This window comes from Nelumbo lutea, chromosome 6 (assembly GCF_056320005.1).
Source record: "Nelumbo lutea isolate HS-2025 chromosome 6, American lotus-T2T, whole genome shotgun sequence".
Lineage (NCBI taxonomy): Eukaryota > Viridiplantae > Streptophyta > Magnoliopsida > Proteales > Nelumbonaceae > Nelumbo > Nelumbo lutea.
Window position 1 is genome coordinate 67,128,944 of NC_142689.1, and position 21,800 is coordinate 67,150,743.

Consider the following 21,800-nt stretch of genomic DNA (forward strand, 5'->3'; position numbering starts at 1 on the left):
AATCATTTATTAAAAAACACTAATTTTGATGTTTAAGACTGATTTTTCATTATTTGGCTTATATGGCGTCTAATGGCATCTAATGGCGCCTATTCGTGTTGAGGTGTAAAAAAACATATAAAACGTTTAAAATAGATTTTATCTCGTTTTTTAAGACAAAATCATACAAAACCTTTATCTTATAAATCCCATCAATACCAAAAACATCTTAATTTACCAAAAAAAAGAATCCTTACTTTCTAAAAAATAATCTTTTTATGGGAGTGAGCCCATTATAGATGCTTAAAAGTTGATAAATTAATTAGGGTAATTATCCGATTGATCAATTTACTCTATAAGATACTGGTAAATAAACAAAGCCTACATGAGGGAATGGCATTTCAAAAGGAATGGAAATAGAATTTCGATTCCGCCCGATCAAATTTCAGGCCCGTATTCCTGTGAACCAAACTGGCCTTATAATATTGAATGGGAATTAGGGAAAGACGAGAATACTGTGAACGAGGGAGGCAGAAAGACAGCTTCACGGATTTCTTTTATCGAAGAGAGACAAAGAACTAGAGATTACGATGGATTAAATCAAAAGCCTTGATAAGTGAAATTTACAAAATTTACAAAATCAGTTTGAACCCAAATTAATAAAACGCTCCGGAAATAACGCAAAGAGCGCTGGGGCAACCTCTCGTACGTCGGTAGAATGAATCTATCGATCCTCGCCTCGTCGTCGTCGGCATGGGTGCGCACTACACCGTTAAACATTCCGCTATAAAGGGCAAACTAGAGACGAAGGAGAACAGTGAAGCCACCGCCGTTGTTTCCATTTTTTTTATATTATATTTTATTTTTTATGGAAGGTGAGAGATAATAAAATATTGCGAAAATATTTTAAAATAAAGAAACTCCGTCACAGCTCGATGGATAGATGGAAATAATGTAAGCTTTAAAAAGCTTTTCATCTTTTTTTCTCACACCGTTTTCCTCGTCTCCGTCTGTGGTCGTGTTCTCTACCTCGCTGGCCAGCTACGTTTTTTTCATCTTCAACCATGAGACATAATTGTTTCGTGCTTCTGTCTCTTCGCGTTTCAAGATAGTGTTGGATCTCCAGTCGAGAAACAGGCTTTTTCTCTTATATTTTCTTCTTCTTGTTCTTCGTCTTCTCATTCATCTTCGTATCCGTGGTTGTCGTTCGGTTTTGGCTCGATTGTTTGATTGGTTTCAAGTTCTTTAATGGCGATGGAAGATACTGAGAGTTGGAGTAGCAAAGCGGTGGATTCATCGCCTACTCACCCTCGTCAGCAAAGGCAGAAGCTTGAGGTTTATAACGAGGTGCTTCGTAGACTTAGAGAATCGAACAATGAGGAGGCAAATGCTCCTAATTTTGAAGATGAACTTTGGAACCATTTCAACCGACTGCCCGCTAGGTACCGTAACCCTAGTTGTTGTTTCTGTTTACTCTTTTCTTGTTTTTATTTCATTTTCTGTTTCACTGTTGTTCCCATTTTATTGATCTTGTTGATACTTTGTCAATATCTTCGAATCTGGTCTTTAAAGGATTACATTCTGAATCATTCTGTGCTCTAGGTTTTTTTTTTTTTTTTTTTTTTTTTTTTCTATTCTTTGGTTTGATTCTTGATTTGTTGCTTGTTCTTTCTTTCAAAATTATGTTCTATATTTGCTGTTTGATGGCATTATCTATATTTTAGTCCGTCTCTCCTCTTTTTGACGTGGAAAGGTTTTAGACTAAAAGACGTAGTAGTAGAACGAATCGAATTTACTCCTTGATGCTTGTCCATATTAGTTATTTTATTTGACCATGCGCATCGGTGATTAGATTTTTTTTTTTTTCAGATGCCAGGTTTTCTGATCAATCTTACTCTAAGCATGTGCTTATACTTTTATTCATACTTATCATAGTTTTGTGCTTGTGCTGAGGTCCTTCATTGCTGCATTGTAGGTACGCAATGGATGTGAATGCTGAGAGGGCAGAAGATGTTCTAACACACAAGAGATTACTGCGACTAGCGCAAGATAACCGCACTAGACCTGTATTCGATGTCCGTCTTGTGCAGGTAAATGCTCTTCGAATTGTTAGGTCATAAAATGTTCATTCTTTTCATATTAGAAGGCGATTAGATTACTCAATTAACAGTGGGTAATTATATAAAATTTCATGAAAATGTCATTCTTAAAAGTTGGATTAAATCTTCCAGTTTTTTTATTTATTGTTATTTTAATTTATTATGTTCGGCTTACCTACGAGAGCTTATATTCATTTCTGTTTGTTTTGGGGTATTTACTGTTTAGTCCAATGTCTTCTTGCATGTTTTATTGCTGCCGAAGGTTACTTTGAATGTTTAAAGTTTTTGCTCTTATATTGTTCAACTGTTCTTTGCTGGTCCTTATGGTCCATTGTCTTTGATCATGGTTGGGAGTTGGGACTACCTTGACCTAATGGACACAAGAAAAATTTACTGAGTGAGAAATTACTTCTCTTCTTTAGTGGTCTTAAATGTCAGTAGTTTGGACATTTATCAAAAAATATGTCAGTAGTTTGGACATTTATCAAAAAATATGTCAGTAGTTTGGAGTGTTAAGAAATTGTCATTCTTTACTCTTTGCCCTCCCACCCATGTACTAGGTTAAGTTGAGATTAGTTCATTTTCTTGATTAGGAAATCTCAGCAAGACTGGTAGAGAGCCTTTTCAAAAGGACATAGAAGAGCCTATTGCTTGGTGTTGTTTTGTACTAGGGAATAAAGAGATTTAGTTGCTAGAAGTTTAAGATTAAGACATGAACAAAACTAGATTTTTTTGCTAGGAGTTTAAATTTTCTTAGGTGATAAGTTTTTTTTTTTTTTTTTTTTTTCTGGTTCTTTTGTCTTACTCAAACTTTCATGGATGTAGGTACCATTGTGGCTTTCAATTGGTATGATGTCATTAGAATGAGATTTGGAGTAGATTTTCTTTCATTTCTTTTTTTTCTTTTGTGTGTGTAGCAATTCATTTAACCGTACTTTGATTTGTGTTCTGGTTAGCCTTGTGCTGATGCTTTTTTTTTTTCCCAAGTTTCAGTTGGTTTTATTGTTGCTTGTTTGGTTTCTTTACATTGTTTCGATTTTTTGTTTTTCATTGTTTAGTTCCTTAAATGAAGGCTTTTCCCTAACGTTATTTTAATTGCATTATAAACATGTACAAATTCCATACACTAATCTCTTTCTTGTACAGGTTCCTCCTGTCCCTTATGGAAATTCTGTTGATTCAAACTTATCAAGAAAAGATGATGCTCACAGTTCTAATTCCCGTAGCAGGCAAAGGTATTGTTTTTATATTTTTCATTCTTTGTTCCTTATAGCCTCTTTGTTTTACTGTTTTTCTTCCTCAATCTTACATTGCCTGAGGACAATATTTATAAATGAGCTTTGTCATCATGCTCTTTAACTTTCTTTATGTTTTAATGTTCATTTATTATGTTATGATGTCTATCTCCTCGTTGATTATGTAGCATTCATCCGCCACCTTCCTTTGGTTCATCACCAAATCTTGAAGCCCTTGCTCTTGAATCCCAGTCAAATGTTGAAGATGGAGATAGTGCTATGTACGAAAATCTTCTCTTTTCTCAGTAAATAGTGTCACAAAATTTGGATTATTACAGTAAGCTTCTCTGCAAAAAAAATTTTAGGGCTTGTTTAAGAAATGTCCTAAATAAGCATGAAGTAATTTATGCTTGGAAATTTCCTTATGCTGTGTTTGATTTGAACAAAAAAAAGGTAGGGAAGCCTGTACAAAACCAAGTAATTTATGCTTGGGAATTTCCTTATTCTGTGTTTGGTTTGAAAAAAAGGTAGGGAAAGGTAGGGAAACCTGTACAAAACCAAGTAATTTATGCTTGGAAGTTTCCTTATGCTGTGCTTGGTTTGAAAAAATTATTGGCAAACCTGTACAAACTGTGTACAGGTGTCTCTACCTTTCCCTTCCTTTCTATCTTTTTCTTTCAAACTAAACACAGCCTTAAGGTTGTCAATTGGTTGTATGGTATCTGCAATATCCCTTTGGTTATTTTCTTGAGCTATAAATTTGTGTGGTTTCTTGTCCTTGCCTGTTTCTTGTTTAGTAAGTTGTTTTAGGCTGTGTTCATATCAAGGAGCTATAAATTTCTAAGTTTTGACAGAATTCCCAAGGGATTCCAGAATGACTGGATTTTGATTTCTGCACATGAAAGGTTAAAAAAATTGATTAGCTCCAAAGCCACCCTTCTTATGATTGTCCCATTTCGACCTCTGAATTCTGCTGATTCAAAAACAATCTTATATCTCACAAAAAGAATATGAAACTATCTGTATCATCCACTTTTTTTTCCTTTCAATTTTATCATGGACTCACTATATCTCAACAGATGCCCTCTTTTTGGGTACTAACAGATGCTTTCTTTTCTTTCTTAAAGTTCTCTTGGGGAAGTATTACCCCATGCTCAGCTGTCCATTTTCACATCTAATACAGTATACATTACCAAAAAGAAAAGAGATTTTAGTCCCTGACTGAAAGCAAAATATGTGTATTTTTATGGGCAATATAATACATTTTATTGTGATATGAGAAATTTTGATTGGAAAAATGTTCAATTTAGTGTCCATGATGGTCAAACCACTGTTATCCAATATGGGGCTTATATAAACTATAATGAAATCCCAAAAGACTATCTACATTCCTTTTTCTAAATAAATTTGATGAATTTGTAAGGATAATTGACTGGAAATTTTCAATGTTCAGTTACTTGGACCACATCTGTGGTGGATACACATGGTAGGTTAATGGATAAACATGCAAGACTTGATTAGAATGTTGGGTACCACCATTCTCCCCTGTGGTACAAGAATGTTGGGTACCACCATAAACTGGAAATTTCCAATGTTCAGTTACTTGCATCCACCCTATATCCTCGCCTTCCTCCCCTGTGGTACAAGAATGTTGGGTACCACTGCCTCAGTTCATGGTGAAGCTAAACTTTGATGGAAGCTCTTTGGGTAATCCAGGTCAGTCGGGAGTTGGGGGTGTGTACAGAAACGAGGAAGGAAAAATCTTCGCCCTTTACTCCGGCCCAATTGGGGTGGAAGAGTCATTAAGGGCAGAAGTAATGACCTTACTTCAAGGTTTGAAACTAGTGAAACAATGGGGAATGCAGCAATTAGAAGTGGAAGGAGACTCCAATCTGGTAATAAGGTGGATGCAAGCTGGAAACCTGGGAGTGTGTCTCTTAGACAGCCTCTAAGAGAGATTATTAGCTTAGAAGGGAGATTGGGGTGCGTTTTAAATGGGTAAGAAGGTCAGCAAATGGAACGGCTGACACTTTAGCTAAGCAAGGAGTTACTAGGGAGGCTTTGTTTTGGGCCTGTTTGTAAGTTTTTGATTTTCCTTTTCCATCATTTTTGTGGGTGGTAAGCCTTTAATCTTTTCAATTCTCTAATGAAAGTTACCATTTCCTATTAAAAAACATGCATGGCTTGATTTTTGCATGTATTTTGTAGAATTTGGCTCATTTTATTTTTTGACAAGTATTTGACTTAGTTTATTTGTGAAATGCAATTGGTTTTAATAATCTTTAATTCATAAATTATTTAGAAACTGAAGCTCTTCAGTAAATAAGTTTGCGTTTTTATTTATTTTTGGAGTTTTATTTTTATAATTAGTCATTATGGATCTATTTGAATTAACAAATTGATGCAAAATGGCAAAATTTTAGTTGTTATACTTTTATAACATTTGAGTATAAGATCTATAAGTTAATTTAATAAAAAAAGTATTGATATTTAAGTAAAAACATTATGCATGTTTACAATTGTCATGTTTCCGTCATTTTGTGTACAAGTTATATATCTCATATTTCAAATTTCAAAACTATTCCAGTTGTTGATATGGGTGTATTTTTGACTTTCCATTTCTTATACTTTATGGTCATTTATACATTGGAAATAGTATTTCTTTTTATGCATTTGTATGGCTTGCATTATTTTTTCTCGCATTTCTGTTATATATATTAGGTTCTCGCTTATTATGCATACCAAAATTTTAAAATTGGCATACCGATACTCTGCTTGATGCTCAAGGTTTAGTTATTTTAGTGAGACCCTAAAGAGGGTTCAGATCTGAGTACTTGGGAAGTATTTCTAAACACTAAAATTTTGTTTTTTTTCTGTCAAGTTATTAGGAAGAATTAGGGGCCTTTCCTGCATTGTTTGTTGTCATTTGAGCTTCATTTTATGTCTATGTTGGAGTAGTATTGTTTTTAAAAGGTATCTTTTGCTTATTTTAAAAGACTATTTTTTTTTTTTACTTTATTGTCATTTAAGCTTCGTTAATTGGCTGCAAGTAAAAGAGGTCAAGTTTTAAGGTTTCTAGGCTTGGCTGAGGAATCCAATTTGTCTTTGTGGGTAGTCTTTGGATAATGTATAGAATATATAGTGATACACACATACACAATTATAATCACTCAGGTTTCTAGGCTTCACTATAGAATATATAGTGATACACACCTACATAATGTATAGAATATATAATTGGCTGCAAGTAAAAGGTCAAGTTTTAAGGTTTCTAGGCTTGGCTGAGGAATCCAATTTGTCTTTGTGGGTAGTCTTTAGATCTGATACTTAGATTTATATGGTCCTTAGATCTAATTTGGTTTAAAGAGATTTCTCCTGCATGCATGATTAGAGTGATCCCATACAGTATGGAGTTTGGATTTCTGAATTTTGTCTTAGTTGGTGAATTGTATTTTAGTTATAAAACTTAAAGATTTATTTAGTTTGTTGGTTATTATTTCATTGTTTGGATAGGGATATCTAAACATTCTATTCATTTTCTATTTTGGTGGTTGATTAATATGTTTTTCAATATATGATCATTATTTCTTTTCTTTACTTATCTGATCCTTTATTCTTTTTAATAATGTTTATCATTATTACTCGTTTCTTCTTGTTTCTAGCTCAAGTAAGTGGTTTCTTGTGTAATTTATTTTCAAGGGTAGAATCACTGTCATCATTACTTTTTTCTTTTTGGCTGCAGCAGAGTTGTAGTTTGCACTGTTTTTGATTAATTAAACTGTTTGATTTTGCTCGTCATTTCTGAGGTTCTAAGTGAATGGTGCTTTTTTTTTAATGTCTGTATCTTTATGAAATTCATTTTTTTTTATATATTTGATTATCATACAGTCCCATGCATGAAGTCACATTTTCATCAGATGACAAGCCAAAACTTTTAAGTCAGGTAATTGGCTGGTTTATTTACTCTAGCACATTAGAACTATCTTGTAAAACTCAACTTAATGTGATTAAATTCTTAATCCACTATTTGGGGGTTCTGTTATATCATCATTTAGAACTTGGATCACTCATTCTTCATGCTAAGTATGATTTTCAAGCATACCATCTTGGTATATGATATAATGCATGTATTTATGCTTATGTATACTTGCCCTTGTCAATCTCTCTATCTATATCTTTTCTAAACACTTTCATAAGAGATCACTAAAAATGGAGGTTATTGCTTATATTAGACAAGAAAGACTAGTGTATAGTAATGCCTATGTGAGAACATCAAATCCCAGTAGGATGGTCCTAGAAGAATGAATATTGATGTTGATCTTGATAAATTCCATTTTGCCATGTGGTTGGCCATAATGGCATTGGACTTGCCTGAACTCTTAATTAAAGCAACTTTTGTTAACTAAAAATCTTGACCTGAAATGTGGAGTCAATTTTTAACTTTTCTAATGGCATTTTCATTTATAAAACACACTTAGGTAGAAGCTGATCTATGTTTCGTTAATATTGAAAAGATAAAACACAGGAAAGGTGCTTGAAACAGAATTTAAATTTAAATTTAAAATTGATGTGCCTGGTAGACGTATCACCCATTTTGAAGTGTTCATGTGTATGATAGGTGGGGGCCCTTGGAGGCTGAATTAGGATTTCAGCAACAAGAGTTCAATAGATATATGATTGAGAGAGAATTTATTGCTGTTTTACAAGAAAACAATCAGCACACTGGATGAATTACTTGGTCAAAATTTACCAACTAATGGTCATTTTCTTTACTTAATCAGTATTAAATTTCACAAATACCTTTTGAATCTTACTCTTGTGAAGGGATGCTATCAGATTGAGTGATGAAGAATATACTATGGGGGTTGATAAATTGTTGAATGGAGTCTTACCTTAAGTATTGGATGTGGCATTATGACAAATAAAAAACATAAACTTGGGAGGAAATTCTTAAACTAAATAAAAAATATTTTTACAAGAAAAGTTTCATTTAATTTTTTTTTTGTGGAGAAATAGGCCTGTTATTCTTTCCTTACTTGCAGACAAGGTTCAAAGGATCGATACGTGTCGGGCTGTATCAGCCAATACGTATCGTATCAGGGGCTTACTGATACCCCCTACAGGGGGTGTTTCGGGGTCTCAACCGGTTCAGAGGGTGGATGGACCTTAAACCGGCCCATCTGAACCAGCTTAAAAAAACAAAAAAAAAGCTACCGATACTGCCGATACGCCACTACCGGTGTATCAGGCATATCAATATTTTGAACCTTGCTTGCAGATAAGGCATAACTTTGACTTGACTTAAAGATCAAAAGACTTGGTGAGAGATGGAGACTAAAAAGGGCATTGCCCAATTCTGGTCCAGCTATTTGGGGGTATTGGGAGGGGTGGATTGGATATGAAACTTAATCTTTGTTTTTTTTGTATCTATTTTTTTCACAAAGTGGCTGCTGTCAGACTAGGCGTTTAGGCAATTTATTATTGACATAGAATATTGAGGTCACAATTAAATAATGATATTTAGGCTCTCTTGAAACCTGTGTCAAGGATAAATCCTCTTGACTTATTCATCAAAAAAAAAAAATCCTCTTGACTGGTTTAAACCTTTGCATTATGGAGGACCCATGGCCAAAATGGCTTGCTGACATCCTTGATAAAGATTAAGTTCATTGCTGTTACTGTAGAAACTCTTTTCAAATTTATGATAGTTTTGCTTTGTTTGATTCCCAGTTGACTGCATTACTTGCTGAGGTTGGACTGAACATCCAAGAAGCACATGCTTTCTCTACAGTAGATGGCTACTCCTTGGATGTCTTTGTTGTTGATGGTTGGCCTCATGAGGTATTTCCTTCTCTTTTCTCTATTTAGTTATTTTGGTTGGAAACATAAAAGTTTATGGAAAAGAACAAGGGAGAGCATTGAAAAGGGAAAAGAGTAACACTAAACAACAATTACAAAAAGATAATTTGTTTATCTTTTTTTTGTCCGGTAAGTTGTCAAGGTAGCTTATTAGTCTTGACTCTTGACAGGAAGTTATCAACATATTTTTGTAGTGCATCAGACTTTTCCTTGCAACATTCTGATTATAGTGTCACAAATAAAAATTTATCAGCATATTCTGTTCAGTGCCGTATCCATTGTTAAATTATGATCCTTCAAATCACTTCTCATTACTTTTACCTAATGTCCTTTTTGGCCTACCTATTGCTCTTCTACATCCTTCTCTTGCAACAGGGCACTTCTTACTGGTTCTGTAGATGGTCTTCCATGCACATAAGTAAGCCATTTTAATATACTTTCCCTCATTATATCACTTTCTCAGGGATACTATGTATATGCTCATTCCTGGAGCTAACATTCATAGTTTTCTCTTTCCCACTCATTCCTCTTGGTATTTTGCATCTCTTCTAAACTCCTTTTTTGGGGACGTTTGTGTGGATTCTACTATTACTGCTTACTTTTTGTTTAGGTTGTTTCTTGAACTTTGCTGATACAAGGATTTAGTCTGAGGCAAGGTAGTAGTAATACTCAAATTTAATTTTCTATGCTGATGACATTTTTGTTTTGAGTTGTGTAGCAATCACTTTTTGCCCAGGTGGGTTAAACCACCTTGTTATTTAATTGGTTCATCTATGTCATTGGTAGTAGGAGTGTTGGCCTGGTCAAGTCGTCAAGAACCTTCTTACCTTTCTGTGTGCCCACTTCGGGATCTATTTATTGTTGTGTACAATGCCTGCTATCTTATTGATGAAAAAAAAAAGACAATGCCTGCTATTTTGGTTGACTGCTGCAACACTTGACTATGATAGCCAGATATTGAATGAGTTGGGTCTTTATAATACACATAGGCTGACAGAATAAAGTCTTTCTTTTCGTCTTATATTTTATTTTCATCTATAAACTGAATTAAAAAAAATACTTGTAGTATAGAACAATGTCTTTTCAGGAGATATTTATTTATTTTTAATATGCTACCGTAGGCTTAATTAATATTGTATTTTTTCTCATCATCTAAATATCACCATTCTCTGGCAAGGAAGTCTAAGGAAAGAGGAGACAAGTAGGAAATCCACTTGCAGAATCCAAGTGCTGTTAAGACCCAGAGACTGTTGCTAAGGGATATCAACCCCAAAAATTCTAAGGCATCTTCACACTACTCTGGCATAGATAAATCTTTCTAAAGCTCTTTGTTTTTTCTTTCAACTCCTTTGGCTAGATTGTTAGGCAGTGCTATGCTAGCCTACTGTAACCAATTGTGAAGGATTGGGTAACACTATTCTTGCCTACTGAAACACCTGATGCAATCATTTTTGCAATAGGCAACCAATCATAAAGGGTTGGGTAGCACTTATTTTTACAGTTACATAATAAAAAGTTGCACCTAAAATCCCTGATACAATCCTTTTAACGTCTAGGTTGAACAATCTTCCTGTCATTTTTGTGTCTATGATGTTGCTTAATTTTTTTCTGAGAATATTGGCTATAATTATTTTCTTAATTTGTTCTCCTTTTTCTTGTGTTAATAGACTAATGCCATTCATATGTTAAAGTATAACAATATAGAGTCTGTATCCACCCCCACCCCTGCCTCCCCGCCCCACCCCCCCCCCACCAAAAAAAAAAAACTCTTACTTTTACTTCGCCATAAACTACTTTATTCACTTTTACTAGGAAACAGAGCGGCTTAGACATGAACTGGAAATGGAAATTTTAAAGTTTGAGGTACTCTCTCTCTCTATCTACCTATTCCATCTGACTATTTATTTATGTGTATATGTCAATCATTGTTTAGAATTTCATGTTTAGTGCAGGTATTTTTTCCTTTTTATTGCCATATTTAAGGTAGAGTTGGCCATTCCAAACTGCCCTCTTTGTAGGGACCCTGTAGATTGCCCATATAGGCACTTAATTTTGTCCATGAAAGTAGTACACATTCATCCATTTCTTGTAGTTCCCCCATACAAAAAGAATCCGTTAAATTATAAAATTGGCTAAAAAGGGGCTTACTTTTTTGCATGTGGCACTGTGGCTCTCTTTCTTACAAAAGACGGGGATTTTACATGCTGAAATATGCGGGTGAAGAGTGGCTTTCTTTCTTACAATGTGCTACTTGAGCTATCAGATGTAAAATCTCAATATAATGCCAACTAATTGTTTTTATGTCTTATGTAAATGGCCTAGTCTCCTGCTTTTCATATTGTTAGTGGACTATAAGAAGATTGTGTAGAGGCAAGGCAAATAAGTTTGATATTGAAAGTAAGTCAGTTGCCCTTGAATCCATATTGTTTTTCTTGCACTGGTTGTGGACTAGGTTAACTAGATTAGCACAACTATATGAAGTTTTTTTGTTTTTTGAATCTTAAGGTTTCAAAGTATATTGAATCAAGAAATAATTGTAAGGGGAATTAGTTAAGGTTAATACTATGAGATTTTTCAGTGGATCTTTTTTTGTCACAACACAGTTCTTGTTATAGATTAAGATATCAAGCACAACTAGGGGTGTTCAAATTCGGTTGATAAACTGAAAACCGAACCGAACCAAACCGATAAGCTAATTTGGTTTGGTTAATTCGAGTATCAGTTTGGTTCGGTTTGACTAAGATTTTCAACTGAAACAAACCAAAAACCGAATTAGTGGTTGTAATTAATTAAATATATTAAATATATAATATTCTATTCAATACTTTATACTCATTAATTAATAATTATTATCTTTTCCAATGGGCAATGGTCAATTCACAATTCCCTATTGTGCTTTGAGCTGTTGGGCCTATTCCAGCTTTTAATTAATAGTAGTTAATTAAATAGCCTAGAGACTATAAACAACTAGAGTATTAAAATCTAGACTAATTCTTAATTATTCATTAATTGTTTGTGAAGAATGAGTGTAGTTGCTTTAATAATTAGTCATTCAACTGTTCATTAAATGACTGTAGTTGTATTAATTGTTCATTAACCTAGTTTAAAGATTAATATCTAATTGTTCACCAATTACTAAAACCAAACCGAACTGTATTTGATTAGGGTTGGTTCGGTTCTAAATTGTAGTCTGGTGTGGTTCGGTTGGGAGAGATGGTCAAACAGAAAAGTCAGTTAGGTCTTCAGTTCTAACCGAACCGACCGATTGTACACCCCTAAGCACAACATTACCAACAGAAAAAGAGTTGGGTGGATAATGTGAAGATCTGCTCAGCAGTGTTGCACTCGCTCCTTACTGTTAAAAATTGAATAAGAAGTTTTTTGTGATGATTGTGAGGGTATCCATGCTTTGGAGAACAAAATGGTGGGGAAGTGAGAAGCAAAAGGCCCATGAAATGTGGCATCAGTGGAGGTGTGCATGTTGAGATGGATGCATGATGAAACTAGGAGGATTAAAATTGGCAACAAGATAAAAAGTAGGCATAGATTTGTCTGATGTAAAGGAAATACCAATGAATGCATGTGTCTGGAGTAATTGAATAATTGATGAAGCCTTTAGAGAGCATTGGGAAAGAGACAAAAGATACTAGGTTCTGTTAGTGAAGAAATATTTTTTAGGTAAGTGTTCAACAAGACATTAGTTCGGAGTAATTGAATAATTGATGAAGCCTCTAGAGAGCATTGAGAAAGACAAAAGATACTGGGTTCTGTTAGTGAAGAAATATTTTTTAGGTAACTGTTCAACAAGACATTTGTTTAGAACAGACCATCCCTCCTGACAAGAGGAGGACCTAAGCAATACAAATGTTGCAAGATGGAATGAAATAGTCTCATGGTCCACAGATAACCTGGTGGAACATCAATGAGCCTTCCATTGCTGAAGGTCCATCATATGATGTAAGTAATTGCCAAGGCTGCCTAATCATAGCACAGTGCATTAGAAGATAGGTGGCTGATTCTTCATCTTGAAAGCACATGGCACATGCATTGGAAGAAACATAACAACAAAAGCATGTGATGAACACATTGGAAGAATTGTAAGAATGCTCCGATCAGTTTTTGCTTTAAAAGACATGTTTTAATCCATCTACAGATAGATTACCATATGAAAAAAAAAAACATTATCCAGAATAATTAGATGCTACAGATAACATTTTTCCCACATGGATTGACTACCCATTGAACAACTTTTTTTAACTCCACAATAGTCTGATGATATGATTGATGTTGTTTAAAAGTTTGAAAACATCGTATTTTGTGTGTGTGTGTGTGTGAGAGAGAGAGACTGGTGCTACTTGATATGTATGTATGTATCTATTGCCTGGGTGTTTGTAAATGATGATTTAAAGTTAACTGCAGAAGAAATCTTTGTCAAAACTCCAACTATCGTCTTCTGTCAGCAACAATCAGCAGACTGGGCCTATGCCCATACCCAATCATGTAAGAATACCTACTGATGGGATGGATGTCTGGGAAGTTGATGCCGGCCTGTTGAAATTTGAGAACAAAGTTGCATCTGGATCGTATGGAGATCTGTTAGTCTTTGTTCCCCTGCTCTAAATAATTTTTCTCCAATTAGCAGGATCCATCTTTGGTTATCCTTTCTCTTTCTTAATTTTATGCCCTAACTGTTGCAGGTACAAAGGTACTTACCGCAGCCAAGAAGTTGCGATTAAAGTCCTAAAGCCTGAGCACGTAAATGAGAACATGCAGAGAGAATTTGCACAAGAGGTCTTTATTATGAGGTTTGTTAAGTTAATATGCTGTATAGGTAGTATCTATAAAAAAATGCTTGTATAGGTTATAGGTTGGCATAGGGGTGAGCAAATGGGTAGGTTCTACCCAGAACTAAATGGAACCAACCTCAAACCGGCCTTGAACCGACTTTATCCAATCTGTTATAGGGTAGGGTTCGGTTCCAAATTCTTGGAACTGACCCACACCCAGGCCTGTTCCAGGGTCTTGGGGTTTACCCTAGCCGAGCCGATCTGATAAACCGGCCTGGAACCGAACTTGCCTTGAAATAAATCAAAAATACTGAGGATGTGAAGATTTGAACCCAAGCATGTATAGGCTAACTTATGGATTGGAACACTAGAAAGTGTTCTGAGTTGCAATCCTTGGTTAGGAAATTAATTCATTCATTATATTTGAAATGAGGTACTGAACATGCAAGATGTGGCTTTTTTTTGCCTTATTTTTTACAAGAGATTACTTTCTACTCTTGAATGTGTAAAATGCTTTTCCTTAGGTACATCTATAGGGATCCTTATCCAATCCAATAGAACATTCATTACATTTGATGTGCTTCTTAAGGGTACTCTAAATTATAGTTAGTTTATGGGAACAGTTACCGAGTAGTTTCTTGCTTATTGGTTTAATGTTTTTTTTCTCACATTAAGGCTTTTATCAAATTTTATTTTCATCCACTTCTCTCTTTTGTCAGTGAATGATTTTTCAATTGCACATCATAATTTGAAAGTTGAAACATAAAAGAAGAAAATTAAAATAGGAGATCTTTTCCTGTGTCTTCTTTTTTGGGTTTGTTTTTCCACTGTCTGTTACAATTGTTTCCTTCTGGCTTTTTTCAGGAAAGTCCGGCATAAGAATGTTGTGCAGTTCATAGGAGCATGTACACAACCTCCAAGTTTGTGCATTGTGACAGGTACTTTATCATAAACTGTGGTGCCATTTGTTGCAGAATTTTTTTTTTTAAATATTTTTGGAAACTGAGCATCATTTTTTTCCATGATGTTTTCATTTTGCCAGAATTTATGTCTGGTGGAAGTGTATATGATTTTCTTCATAAACAAAAGGGTGTCTTTAAGCTTCCATCCTTGCTCAAAGTTGCAATTGATGTTTCCAAGGGAATGAACTACTTGCACCAAAATAATATAATACATAGGGACCTCAAAGCTGCCAATCTTCTGATGGATGAAAATGAGGTAGGCATTTCCATATAATCTGTACATGCCAACTATTGATGTTTTCATGATTTTATCGTTTTTATGTTATAAGGTATCTATTGGTGTGGTGATTGCTTCTTGCTCTGGTACATTAACTTATTTTCTTGTCAATTTCCATGTGGTATACAAGCCTGCCTGGAAGTTTATTGTGATTGTAGTCTTTAGTTTAAATATTCTTAAACTGTGTGCCTCAGGTTGTTAAGGTTGCTGACTTTGGAGTTGCCAGAGTGCAAGCTCAATCGGGTGTCATGACTGCTGAAACTGGAACATATCGTTGGATGGCTCCCGAGGTAGGATTTTTATAGAAGATAAAATTTTGACTCAACAAATTCACATAGCTTTAAATTGTAATCTTAGTGATATTTCTGTATATGCCGGACTGCCTTCTAAATGGATATTTGCATGCCCCTTACTGGGATTCATTTATTGCTGTATTTTTTTTCCACAAAGGTAATAGAACACAAGCCATATGACCACAGGGCTGATGTTTTCAGTTTTGCAATTGTGCTATGGGAGCTGTTAACAAGAAAGGTAATTACTTCTAGTTTGTTCTTTGAAATGAAATGGGCTCTTTGGTTTAACTTGTCATTTTGTTTACTCTTGTTTTTTGGGTTAATTTCTATTTGAGAATGATGATGCCATAAGCCTAACAATGTACTAATCTACGATTACGTTTTTATGATTGATTTCCAGCTTCCATACGAGTTTCTAACCCCATTACAAGCAGCAGTAGGTGTGGTACAAAAGGTATTAATCACATCTAAAATATGACAGCCAAATTTTTGTGCTTTGGCATGGAATAATTCTGTTTTGTTAATGCTAAACCTAGGACACTCTAATCAACTCAATAAAACAAGTGCCAAATGAGAAAGTCTAGAATCTCTACTCACATTTTGCATCCATTAGTCTTATACACATCTGCTTATTTAGTCATTAAATACCAGCAATTGTCATGCTATTCTCATCATAATAACAACAATGTATGAAATCTCCATTGTGTGTGGTACAAGTACAACTATCACTAATCTCTGTTAATGCTGAACTTATCAGCAATGCACGTAAGAGTATTTCTATTTAATGACAACATATATTGATATCATTGTGGTTTTTGGCAAGTAGTAATCAGTTATATGTTGAATCCAAGATGCACGTGCATGATAAATCATTTTCTTTCACATGGAATCAGGGCTTACGACCAACAATCCCAAAGAATACTCATCCAAAGCTTGCAGAACTGCTCGAGAGATGCTGGCAGCAAGATCCAACTTTAAGACCTGATTTTTCTGAAATTATAGAGATCTTGCAGAAAATAGCCAAGGAGGTTAGAAATGTTAGACATAGGCCCCGCTTAATGTTTCTTTTATACTGGATATCGGTCTCCTTACAACTTATTGAAACAGGTTGGTGATGATGGTGAAGACCGGCGCAAAGACAAATCATCTGGTGGATTTCTCTCAGTCCTCAGACGTGGTCACCACTGAAGCTGAGAGGAGAGAGGTACTGTTTGTAATGTGTATCTAATGCATTAATCAAGTAGTCCATTTCCAATCTACCTCTGTCCTGCACTGTACAGTATTTTTTCTGATTGCCAACCTACTTCTAGCCTTTATATATATATATATATATTAAAATTTCTCCTTAGGTTTGTGTTTTTCATTTTCTCCACCTTTATTGTCACCATCCACCTTTAAAACTTAGTGCAAGGTTTCTTATCTAAAAAAAAAAAAGAAAAAAACTAGTGCAAAGTTGATGAAATCAAGTTTTGATTCTTTTTTACCTTAAATGGAAAGGTGATTGATATGGAATGCAGTTTTCATTAATGAATTTGGCTATTTCAAGAAGAATGCTAGTAAAACGAGTTGTGCAATCCTTGGAAACTATGAGTTAGAAATGGTGGAACCACATTACCAAGGACATGGTTGGATCTCATGCACAGACTTGGGAGACAAAGTTGTTGAATGTGCACTTATCCCCAGCCAAATGGTCTGAACTGCAGACTCACCACGTATGTATAATGTAAGTCATTTAGTTGTACAATTCAATGCACTTTGATAAAACTAAATACTAGTAACCAACTTATGGTGGCTCAGTTGGTAGGTTCTCGTCGGAGTAGAGACGGCTGCTACCAGGGCTGGGTGGGGGGTTATTCAATTTTTTCAAGAATATTTTATCATTAATAAACAAGAAGATTAGTAAACAGTTATAATAATTTTTAAAATTAATTCAAAATAATTATATATTTAAGATTTTTTTGTTAGAGGAAAACGTAATTAATAATATGGTAAAATATACAAACCTCATTGTAGTTTTGGAAAAAAAACTCAAATACCTTCCTTTCATCTAGGGATGTCAATGGTATTAGAAAATCTGATTTTGAATTTGAGATCCCATATAATCGAATCGAATTTGGATGACTTGATTTGATTTGAAAAATATTCAAATTTGATCAATTATTTAATTCTTATACATAATATATAAAATTTTTAAATATTTTATATATTTTTTATATAATAATTAAATTATAAAAATTATTTATATATTTTATATAAATAAAATATTTATTTTATATATTTGTTATTACCTAAAATAATTAACTTGTCAAATTTGAATCGAATCAAGCATTCGAAATTTTAATCGAATTTGAAGTTGAATAAATTTTCATTATTTGTTGAATCTCCAATCAAAATTAGATATCAATTTTTTTAATCAGATTTGAATTCAGATATTGTTTGATTCGATTTGATTCAATCCGTTTATGCCCGTACTTCTGTTATCGTCATAGACAATAAATATTGGCCTAATACATTATTTTTTTAAAATACCCATTTTACCTTACACCTATGAATTTATAATATAAAATGCTCCAAAAAGAACTTTTAACTTTTAACTAAAAAAGTTCCTTGGGTCAAATTGAAATGAGAAGTAATTTTTCTCTATAACTTTGTTAGCTAGAATGAAGTCATGAAGGTAAATCTAACATTTTGAATTACAAGGGAAGCTTTTGTTGAAGTCAAGCTAGGGGAGGTTTTTATACTTTACCCTTAATAATCTATTAAAAAGATAAACAAAATAAATAGAAATTGAATACAAAAGAAAAAGTGATGGGAACTTTAAGATAGGAATTTTCGGAGGAAGCTTTGGAACGCTTGATCAACAATCGTGATGATTTGATGCATGGCTAGACGATGCACCCACGTTGCATAGGAATAATATCGCGATAGTGTATGCCCTTGTCTCCAATCAGATTGATGTATAGATGCATTTATTGTTAATGAATAAAAATACATTATTGTTTAATGTTGATATTGGTATGTTTCTATGAAATTACCCCTTAAACTAGACACTTACGAGACTCGTGTTAGTTGGGACACCGATGTGCTGCTAAAGAAGTTGGGACAATTTGTCTCAGCTGCTAGGGTTAGACCTAAAGCACATGTAATGTGTGTGGATGAAATACTAAACTCGAACCATTTTCTAGTTATGCATTGGACCTTGGAGATTGATAGGTAAAACTGAAAAGATACATATAACTCCTATGGTATTGCACTAAGTGTTGGATTGCGTTGTATTTTATATGCCAATCGGTAAGATTTATTAAGGGCCAAAACCTAGGTATGTTGAGTTAGTCTGAGAATTCATTTGGGTGGGTGATCATAGTGATAAGATTGACCCCTTTATCAGACAAAGTGAATAATAGGGCTTACATTCTCTGATGAAAACCAAAACTGCTGGTAGTGGATTTTAACTTTGCTAGAGATTTTGTTTTGCAAAATTAAATATATATATATATATATGTGTGTGTGTGTGTGTGTGTGTGTGTGTGTGTGTGTGTGTGCGCGCGCGCGTGTTTTATAAAAAATATTTGTAAAAGGTTTTAATTCCCGGGATTTATCCAAGTAGAAAGTGTGACATTGTACCTCGCAGCCAAGGGAGGGGTCGTTTCTTGTCGGCTAGTGTTGTGATCATTATGGGCCGAGAGGTTAAGTGTAAGATACCATTACAAAGCTCATTATCTGATGTGCTTTATTTTACTTAAGTCCATTACCATTAGATCTTCATAAGATGACTGAATTCAATGATCATTTAAGTGTAAATGTTAGGCCCATATTGAGCCCATAGTGATGTGCTTAGGGGTTCACTACGTTTAGCAGTGAATTTGGCCAAGCCTTTTTAGAAAGGGTAGGCCGAACCCATGTGGATTTATGTGAGGTCATTGTGGTGTCCCATGCCATACAAATGAGGTCTAAGTTGTCCATGCAACATCTTGGGTCGTGAGCCTTTGAAGGAAATGGGCATAAGGCCCATAATTAATAAAATTAAGCCGTCAGATGTGCTCTGTGTCAAATCTGAGTTTGGAAATGGATATAGAGCATACATCCTCTTAAGAGGATAAGACTTGTCTCTTAATAGAGTCTAGATCCAAATTATATTTGGATAATCTCCTAATTCGATTAGGAGAATTCTCCATAAGGAGATAAAAGAAGAAGAGGGTGAACCATATTAGAATACCACTCTCGTTCTTTCTTCTTTGCTTTTGTCTTATAAGAAACCCTATCACGACCTAGGCTTTCAAGGATTGATCCAAGCAGTTGGGTTGTAGTTTTGTTGAAAAGTGTGTTAATGAATCAACTTCACCTATACACTATGACATCTTTAGTGGAGGCTGGTTTTAAGACTGATTTGGGCGTGAACTTCTACTTTGGGATTTGAGTTTGTGGTATCCGTATCAGATATAAATCTCCCTCCTTGTTTGGTTTCAAATTTGGCCCGATTCAATATAAGACCATCTTGAAAAATACAAATTTTCGAAACATAGGAAATTCGAATCCTACAAAGATTAGGAAATTTTTGAAATTTTGCTCAGCCATTTAACATGGTCCGACCATCCATATGATGGATCCTAACCCTCCAACAAATATAGCATAGAATTGTGTGATAAGAGCAATAGTGTGTGAAACAAATTTAAGAAATAGCAAGAAAGAGAAGGTACACAAGATTTTTATATAGGGTTGGCTAAAACCCAACCTATATCCTCTCCTCACGCATCCTTTTGATAATTTTCATGAACCAATTGGATTTTATAGGTGCCAGTAAGACTTTCATTAGATAGATTTTTTTTAAACTACTAGAGGTCAACCAATTCTTTATTGAAAAGTTAGAGATGATTTTAAGATGTCTCAAACTTTTTCCAAAGTGGAAATAACGTTTCTAGCTCAAATGGTTAAAAAAAGAAATCATGTTGGAAACCTTTCAGTACATAATAGAAGACTACTAAGCTTTGATGGTCGACTACTTTACCTCCCTATAGACATTGCTATCACAAGTAGCCCATTATTGTCTCAAGGGTAGTCAACTACTAATTGACACCATTCTTGGCTATCAAAAATATCAACTACTACTTTAAGGACAATCTACTACTTATGGTATCCAATCTTAGGAGCTTTATATAAGCAACTCTCAAGGTCTAGGCATCGACTTCTTAGGCTTCCACACTTAGAAATTTCATAGTTAAACTCAATATAAAAGAGGAAGCCTAACCAATTAACCATTGGTCTCTAAAGTTTGTACAATCGAGGTAGGTTTGATTTAAACCCATGTGGTGTATCTTGCAATTGATTACATTAAGTACTAAAAAGATTAAAAACAAGCTAAAGGCCTTGGAGCTTGATGTCTTCTTTTTCTTCTTCTTAGTGGTAGTTTTCTTATTTGTTGGAGAGTCTTCAGTCTATCATTTGAATTAACTACTCCTTTGTGCCTCAAATTCTCATTTATTTCATCAAGTCTTTTGTCTTCAACTAAGCATTCTCAATGAGTATGTTATGATCAAAACACATAAGGTCAACAAAATGTTGGCATCTGAAATAAGTGGATACTCGATAGTTCCAACAAAGTACCTATGACTGAAAGGGTGTGATCGACATAGCAGGTTAATTGCCTTGACATCCTTAATGAAGGTAATGTAACCAATCTCCTAAAAAATGGATATGATTAGTAGGTGTGTTAATTGCATGGACGCTTACCCTATGGGAGATGAAATGATGGGGGTAAGGTTTGGAGGCTGGGGAGGTGTTATAATTGTTATATGTAACTGTCACATTGGCAAAAAGTAAAATGATGATAATTAAAACTAATTTAATAGGTCACAGATGCCCAAGGGCCAAAGACATAAAACCCATTTATCAAGTAACACGTGGAAACTAATGTTAAGATGGTGTTTCCCATTGGTATAATCCGAGGAAAACTTTTAGCTGTTGGGGGCGCCTATGTTGTTGAGAGCATTTCTAGGAATGCCATGTAATCATCAAGTTTCATGATGAATTCAACAGACTTGGGATGACATCCAATAAGGTGGTGGCCACCCTAAATAAGGCCTATAAATGCTCATTTTAAGGTTGACAACCCTAGGTAATAAAAAAAAAAACAAGACTCTTGTCTCTCTTCACCTCTCTTTACCTCTCTCTAGGTGGTGTTTGATTGTACTTTTTAAATATCTGAATCTGAAAATGTTGCTTTTTAGATGCCACTTTGTTTTGTTGTTGCATCTGAAATATGATCTAAAAAGTTTTTAAGATCTAAAATTTTAAAACACAGGCCCGTCACTT

General features: G+C 34.4%; 1 protein-coding gene across 2 annotated transcripts; it reads left to right on the plus strand.

Annotated features, from left to right (window-relative positions):
- The first annotated feature begins 487 nt into the window (after positions 1-487).
- STY17 (ACT-like protein tyrosine kinase family protein) lies at positions 488-16,750 on the plus strand. Of its 2 annotated transcripts, XM_088948493.1 has the most exons (16): positions 488-1,421; positions 1,955-2,069; positions 3,225-3,313; positions 3,502-3,594; positions 7,202-7,256; positions 9,044-9,154; positions 10,985-11,035; positions 13,592-13,767; positions 13,870-13,977; positions 14,824-14,897; positions 15,002-15,177; positions 15,393-15,488; positions 15,649-15,729; positions 15,892-15,945; positions 16,385-16,519; positions 16,599-16,750. In XM_088948493.1, exons 1-16 carry the CDS (start codon positions 1,228-1,230, stop codon positions 16,677-16,679), a joined length of 1,689 nt encoding a protein of 562 aa, XP_088804619.1. In that variant the 5' UTR covers positions 488-1,227; the 3' UTR covers positions 16,680-16,750. The 2 variants fall into 2 exon arrangements, with proteins under 2 accessions (XP_088804619.1, XP_088804620.1); XM_088948494.1 differs by lacking the exon at positions 10,985-11,035 and having other exon boundaries at positions 796-1,421.
- The last annotated feature ends 5,050 nt before the right edge of the window (positions 16,751-21,800 follow it).